Source organism: Rhinolophus hipposideros (genome assembly GCF_964194185.1).
Source record: "Rhinolophus hipposideros genome assembly, chromosome: 1".
In the NCBI taxonomy this organism is placed as follows: Eukaryota; Metazoa; Chordata; class Mammalia; order Chiroptera; family Rhinolophidae; genus Rhinolophus; species Rhinolophus hipposideros.
Window position 1 is genome coordinate 101428642 of NC_138047.1, and position 7691 is coordinate 101436332.

A 7691-nucleotide genomic window follows, 5' to 3' on the forward strand; every position below is an offset into this window, starting at 1 on the left:
TTGAAAAGGCTAAATTCCATGATTCCAAGCATATGACATTCTGGAAAAGGCAAAACTGTGGAGACAGAAAAAAGATCAGTGATTGCCAGGGTTTAGGGAAGATGGAGGGATGAATTGGTGGAGCTCAGAAGATTTTTTGGATAGTAAACACACTCTGTATGATGCTATAATGATGGATACATGTCATTATACATTTGTGAAGACCCACAGATTGTAAAACGCCAAGAGTGAAAAACTATGGATTTGGGGTGATTATAATGTGGCAAGGAAGGCTCATCAACTGTAGTGACCACCAATCTGGTGAAGGATATTAACACCGTGGGCAGCTACGTCCGTGAGCAACAAGGTATAAATGGGAATTATCTGTATTTTCTACTGAATTTTTCTGGGAACCAAAAACTACTCTTAAAAGTAAAGTCTGTTAAAGAGAACATTTTAAAAAGAATATTAGGTTAAAAGAACATTTTAAAAATAACATTAGGTAAAAAGTAAGACGGTCTAAACAAAGCATGGACTTTAGTAATACTATATCAATATTGGTGCAATCATTTTATAAATGTGGCATTATAATGTAAGAGGTTAATGGTAGTGGTTCCTGGATGAGATGTGGGGCAGGGAAATGATCTTTATAAATCTTTTGTAAAGCTAATATTACTTAATACTTAAATATATATAAAAGAATTATAGGGTGAGAAAAGAGAGAGAGCGGGAGAAAGAGGAGTTTATAATTTATCCAAGAATGGGTACCTCACCTTGTTTTTAATAAAAATATTAGACATGGCCTTTGTTTAATTCCCCTCTAATTGTGTGTCAGGCATGTTCTTGGGTCACCTAAGCCTTAGCTCCACATCTGTACCAGGTTGGACTTTCCTCCAGGGATCCTTGTGAAAAAAGCAATGAGCCTTTACATAGTTCCAGGAGTCAGTGATGCCCTCAATCCCGGGAGTATGGGGAGGTGGTAGCCATGTGAACAGCCGTGCTAGGACTCCAGAACCTCTCCAGTTTCCCCAGTGCCCTGGAGTAAAAGTACGGCATTTTCTCAGTATATTGAAATGTGAAATAATGTGGGGAACAACTTTAGCACAACGCTGGTACATTGTAAGCTCTCATTGGGGTTGACAGTCTGTTACTCTTCATGAACCTCCACAAAAGGGTGGGGACATGGGTAAGGATCAGGGAACCATGACACCAAAAGAGAGAAGATGAAATACATTTGAGCTGGATGAGCCTGTGTGTGCCTGGCAAAGTAGGACTAGAAGGGCATTTCAAGTAAGAGGAACAGCAGGGGAAAAGGCAGGAAGTTAGCAGGTACACCAAGGATTCAGGAAATGGCGGGAGAGTGCTTAGTGTGGCCAGATTGAAGTGTGTGTGTGTGTGTGTGTAAACAAGTTTGGAATAACAGGCTGAGATAACAGAGGAAGGTCTTCATAGCTTGGTCTTACATATTGTGTCCCTTTGCTTGGAATAGAAAGATCAAGGCAGAAACTGGGATGGGAATCACAGGAAGGCTGAATGTCCGAAGGGAGGGGGTGGGGCAGAATTCTGTGTTCCCTGCCAAAGCTTAGAGAAACACTTCTCAGAAAGGATCCTGGAGTCCACATGTTTCCTTTAAATATGCTTTGTGTTCTGACCTATAGTCTTCCTCCAGAAAAAAAAAAAAAAATCTGGCCGCGTCCTGAGGATCAAGATGAATTTCTCATTATTTCAGAGGCCACCTTGATCTATATCTCCCTGTGGAACAAAGCTGCTTTATCTATGTCCAAATAATTTCCTAAAATACCACACTGTGAGTGCCCATTTGTGGAGGTCATTGTTCCCCAAGGGTGGTCAGGACAATGAGCCCATTTTAGAAGAGGCTTACAGGTTGGGGAAAAGGCCACCTCTGATGGAATTTATGAAGAGACCCTGTGAACCTGTCAGTGAACCAGTCAACATCCATGGCTCTGTGAGCCTGGAATTATCAAACAGGTGGATCTTACTGTGGGCCAGGACAGCGTTTTTTAGAAAATTTCAATTATATGCCAGCTGAACTCCATATACTCACATCTGGATGTTGGGGCATCTCTTAAAAATCCAAGAAGTCTCCATTTTTATTTACAAAAACTGTATATACAAAAAAAATCATGAAGTCTGAAAATACTGACCCCCACGTCAAATGTTCTCAGTCAGCTGCAGCTGAGCGTTGCTCCTTAGACGCCAGGATCTACCAGATTGCGCAGTCCACCCTGCATCCTTATCTTCCCTGTCCCAAAGGTAAGGGTCGGTTGCCATTTATTACCATTCTTATATTATTGTTTCCTTGTGGCTGAATTAAGAAAAATTTCTTGTGTCCAAACATGAAAAGTGATGTCCACGTCTTTCTGGAAGTGAGTCTCCTTCTATGTGTTTACTCTGAAAACAAAATACAGCTGTTTTTAAAGAAGACAACTTGAGTTCCTCTTATGAACCAAATCTGTTCTGCTTTACTGTATGTTAACAGCTCGGCCCCCTAAATAATTTATTACGAAACCCTACATGAGGTACTGTTATTATCAGTCATCTGTAGATGAGCAAATAGAGGTTCAGAGATGTTAGGTAAGAGCTAGATGAATGCTGTATCCAGGATTTCACCTAGGTCATTCTGGTCCAAGACTCTGCCTATCGAAAATTGACCAAATGGGCTGGCCCGGTGGCTCAGGCAGTTGGAGCACTGTGCTGTTAACTCCGAAAGCCGAGGGTTCGATTCCCACATGGGCCAATGAGCTGCGCCCTCTACAGCTAAGATTGTGAACAACAGTTTTCCCTGGGGCTGGGCTGCCATGAGCAGCCGGAGGTTGGCTGAGCTGCCACAGGCTGCTGTGTGCCATCAGGAGAAGCCGATGAGTGGCCAGCAGCCAGCGTGAGTGGCCATGGGCTGCTGTGAGTGGCCAACTAACGACCAACTGCTTCAGCGGGGGGAGCACAAGGCTCATAATACCAGCATGGGCCAGGGAGCTGTGTCCCACACAACTAGACTGAGAAAACAACAGCTTGAACCAGAGTGTGGAGGAGAGGCAGGAAGAGGAGGAGGGGGAAGACCTAGGAAGTTTAGGAGCAACCAGGAGAGGAGGAGACGGAGGAGAGGGTGTGACATGGAAGCCAAAAACCAGGAGAACACGGTGTCATTCTTGAAATAAAATATTTAAAAGAAAGATTGACCAGCGTGAATGTGGGGACAGAGTCCCAGGGAGCAGTTGCCAGGCTCTTGGCCTCACGTGGAAAGCTGCTGGCTCAGGTAGTAGATGGCCATCACTGTAAGCAGTGAGCCAATTAGCCACTGATACAACTGCCGTGGCTGCGCTGGTGGGTTGGCAGGCAGAGAAGCAGACGGCAGAGTGTGGATCATGTGAATCCTACTTCATGTGTCTCCCCTGGCTGCCAGTGAGACTGGGGGGCAGGAAGACCCCTTGTTGGGGTACTGGCGGATGTTTGCTTCTGTGTCTCTAACTCAGCCACCAGCGAGAATATAGTGGTATGACTCTCTTATCTATGGCTTATTTATTCCTATGTGGGGCGCAGGACCAGAGACCCCGCATGACACCCCGGGTGACAGTAAGGTTCCCTCATGTGACCAGAAGGTGAATATTTTCAGCAGAAATCCCCAAATCAGGAACTTCCTGTCTACCAGCCTTTCAGAGACCATGCATTCCTCTGCCCACACAATAACTTCATGTGCCTCAGTGAAAACAGGGCCTCAGAAACTGAGGTGGCTTCCCCAGTGCAGTCAATCATCAAACGTTTACTTAGAGTGGCAGGTAGGAATAAGTCAGACAACGGATGCAGGGAATCCCAGTCTCCAATTCTGGGCTTCTCATCCTCCCAGCTCTGTGATCTTGGACAGACCCTGAGTATCTCCCTGCTCCAATTTTCCACTTGTAAGATGAGCTGAATCACAGCTTACCATATCATGGAGTGGACGTGATGAGCACGAAGGGAGAGTTTTAGGTAAAGTGAACCTAGCACAGTGTTTGGCAGCTATGATTATTTTTGTTATTATTTATAACTTTCCCCACATATATTGCTGCTGGGTTCCTCGACCCATCAAGGAGAGTCTTTGCCAGGCTGAGCTGTCCTCCCAAACTGGCCATTGGGGAAAAGGGAAAGGCTATGAGCAAGCAAGTCTAATGTCCTGTGTGTAACACCCGCCTACAGGATTACACCAAACACTTTCCCTGCAGGAACTGGCTGTCTCTGAAAGGGCGGGGCTGGGAGGAGTGTGAATAGAGCTACACAGGTGTGTTGTGTTGTAAAACCTTTGTCTGCACGGGCTCCTATAAAAAGAGCCTTCCCTGCTTTGCACTGCAGATGAGACAGCTGTAAGCCTGCACGCTCGCTCTGACATCTGGGATTGCACTGGATCTGCGTACTCAGAACAAGGTAAGGGCCTGGTTCTCGTAAGAATTCATTGCCTTCCTCACTTATAGCTCCCCCCAGGACCTCAGGTTTCTGGGGCCTGGATCCCATCAGGACACGTGGGGGCTGAGTCCCAATGCCATGAGGAACGAGTGGGTCTTCACTGGTCTTCATAGCCTCCCATCCCACCTTCATTTGGAAGTCCACATGCTGGTGACTGTCTTCTCCTTTCTCAATCCTAATAGCAGGTCAGATGCCCAGGGTGGCAATGAAGTGAGGGCCATTTGCTAGGCCTGCCTCTTTTTAAACAGAATTCAATATTTTCTTTTAAAATGGAGCACTTATCATCATGCCTGAAGCCAAACCAAATCTTGAATTGTTCATAGTTGCTTTTTTATTTCCTGCCAATGCTTTTAAAAGGCAGAGTAAGGTGAAGGCAAGAAGTGATTAATAAGGGGTGATGGAAAGGACCCGAGAGATAAGTTCTGGCTACCTGTCCCAGCTTTGTCACTTGCTGATCATTGAATCTTGAGCAATTTATTTACCAGTCTGAGCCTTACCTGCCATATCTGTTACCTGAAAGAGATTTCTTATTGCCTACAAGCAGGGCTCTTGTGTGGATTGGTTAAATGTGGTTTTGTTGCCCACCTAATAAAATCCATGCAGTTTAGTGTAGCGTTTAAGGTCATCCTATTTATTCGAAGATTTATTTTTAACAGCATTGATTAAGGGTGTTCTATAAGAACACCCAGCAGTGTGCCACAACCGTCTAAACGCCTCGGTGGAACTTCACCCCTATCCACCCTGGTTCACTTTACCTAGTCAAATTGGATGACGTGCCCACCTTCATGCCTTTCCTTAGAATCTTACTGCATCCCAAACACCCTCATAAACCAACCCATTTCAGAGTGTACAAACCCCATGCATGTTTAACCTTGGGTCAAATACCACTTTTCATGTCACTATGTCCTTTCTCGTAGTGTGCTCATCGGAGTCCATGTAGAATTGTGAGATAGAAATCCAGTACACTGGAACTGGGGGAGAGTGGGCAGTCATCTCATTCAGCATCTTGATTTCCAGATAAAGGAACTGAGACCTGGCCGGGGGCGGGGGGGGGGGGCGGTGCAGGGGAGAGTTGGGGGAGGGTGGAGTGAATTGCCCAAATGAACTTGGGGACAGACTTCTGGTCAATACTATTTAGAATCCCCAAAGGGCTGCCTCTAATTTTTAAACATGTGAAACTTTCTTGTTCACCTTGATAAATTCAACGTCTAGTCTAGTGTGTGGCATGTAGTAGGTGCTCCAGAAATGCTTGTTGAATGAGTGAATGGAGTGAGTGAGTGAGCAAATACAGGAGTAAATGAATGGGTGAGAGAGTGAGAGTTAACGAGCCTCAGAGAGTGGAGAAGGAAAGAATAGAGCGGGAAGTTTTTGACATACAAGACTCAAGTCTAGCAGAAATGTGAACAGACCTGCGGCTCGTCCAGTAATTCGGGAAAAAGAAGGATTCTTGATCTCATTCCTAAGCAAGCAGCCATGTGTCAGGGCGGAGGGAGGGTGAGCGTGTACCCTGCACTGCTAAACTGCTGCCGGCATTGACTCACTGCCTTTTGTCAAACAGGTTCCCACCAATCTGAAGACATGAGGATCCATAGCCTCGCCTTGCTGTCCTTCCTCCTTCTGGCCGCTCAGGTGCTCTTGGTGGAGGGCAAAAAGGAAGCAAAGAATAGACGTGGCAGCAAAGCCACCACAGATAAAATGTATACTGTGGGCAAGTCCCAGGCTGAGCAGAAAAGCCAGCCACCCAAGCAAGTGACCAAAGGCAAGTTTGTCACCCAAGACCAGGCCGACTGCAGATGGGTGGTGACTGAGAAGGAGGGGGGCATCGTCTTGAAGGTTGAGTGCACCCGACAGGATGACAAGTTTTCCTGTTTCTTTACGGGCAATCCAAACCCATGCCTGGAGGCCAACAAAAAGGGCACCTACTGGAAGCAAATTAGCCGGAGCCTGCGCTCTCAGAAGGCTATCTGTGGGGACGCCAAGAGCGTCCTGAAGACCAAGGTGTGCAGAAAGAAGTTTCCAGAAGCCAACCTCAAGCTGGCGAACTCCACTCTGATTAGGAAGAAACCCAGCCAGGAGGCAATGGAGTCCTCTCCCAGGGAGCCGAGCATGACCAATGAGGCCTCCGTCATGGAGCCTAGCAAGGTCAAAGATCAGGTCATGGCCAAAGAGAACACCCTCCTTGACCCAGCAGGGTCCAAGACCGTGGCCACCAACGACCCTGAGTGTGTGGAGGACCCAGCCATGGTGAACCAGAAGAATGCCATGGACTACTGTGGGGAGAACTGGGGCTCTTTCTGCAAATTCTTCATGACCATGGTACAGAGTGATTCATGCTAAGAAGGTCAGGGGAAATCAGAATCCATTAGGAGGGGCCATGGCAAAGCCCTTCAGTATGCTGTAAGCTTTCCCGGTTCCCTGCAAGCCGAGCACCGTGCTACAGGACTGCAGCGGATTATTTAAACAGATTTTGTCATTTTTGTTACTGTGTTTTGGAATTTGCTTTATAGTCATTTCCTTAGGTGTGATTTTCAGAGGTCGTTGAGCTCGATGTTTCCACGGCCCGCAAAGCTATGTGCATCTGAGCAGTAACAACCAGTCTTTGAGCTGAATGAGCCAGAGGGATGATTTCAGTGCGATGTACTTTCTGCCGAATGAACAAAAATAATAAAGCTCTGTGCATTTTTCAGAAATACGTTCAACCACTGTTTGGTTTCTCTGTGTCTAGTTCCAATGAGCTCATAAGCAGGCCCCCATGTATCAGTGCAAAAAATAAGGAACGACTTCCTATTTCCCGCCCATCCCAAGTCATCCAATAAGGTGACCCACTCCAAACCCCTGTCTTCATACTTTTATCTATTGGTCTGTACTCTTTGAGTCTAGACTTACATGGAATGAAGAATAAAGCCAGGTGACTCTCTGAGGTAAGGATTTCTAAATAGAGGAACAGTCAGTGCACATGCCCTAAAAATTAGTAAGCTATGAGCTCCTACTATGTGCCAGGCATGGTTCTAAGGGAAGGAAATAACAAAACAAAAAAGAAAAACTGTCCTCTTTTCATGGTGCTTATATTCTAATAGCAGGATCGTGCTTGGCATGTTCAGAAGTATCAACAACTGCAGTGCATTGTAGGACAGGGTCCAGGACTTGGCCTGTGCACCTTACCCCTATTCCCAAGAGAGTGGAACCAACATCCCAGAGCCTCCCCATTGACCTCCTGGGAATGACATTGTCCCTTAACGTCTACATAGATTTTCAGC

General features: G+C 46.2%; 1 protein-coding gene across 1 annotated transcript; it reads left to right on the forward strand.

Moving 5' to 3' along the window:
- Positions 1-1307: 1307 nt before the first annotated feature.
- On the forward strand, positions 1308-7131 carry LOC308500432 (fibroblast growth factor-binding protein 1-like). Its single transcript, XM_081055254.1, has 3 exons — positions 1308-2253; positions 4324-4395; positions 5993-7131. Exons 1-3 carry the CDS (start codon positions 2124-2126, stop codon positions 6769-6771), a joined length of 981 nt encoding a protein of 326 aa, XP_080911380.1. The 5' UTR covers positions 1308-2123; the 3' UTR covers positions 6772-7131.
- Positions 7132-7691: the final 560 nt, after the last annotated feature.

What these genes read in the sequence shown, in the direction of transcription:
- LOC308500432 (XM_081055254.1), top strand. Translation starts at nt 2,124, where the DNA reads ATGAAGTCTGAAAATACTGACCCCCACGTCAAATGTTCTCAGTCAGCT. An exon ending in TTATCTTCCCTGTCCCAAAG is followed by an intron (nt 2,254 to 4,323) that starts GTAAGGGTCGGT and finishes TTTGCACTGCAG; the next exon opens with ATGAGACAGCTGTAAGCCTG. An exon ending in ATCTGCGTACTCAGAACAAG is followed by an intron (nt 4,396 to 5,992) that starts GTAAGGGCCTGG and finishes TTTGTCAAACAG; the next exon opens with GTTCCCACCAATCTGAAGAC.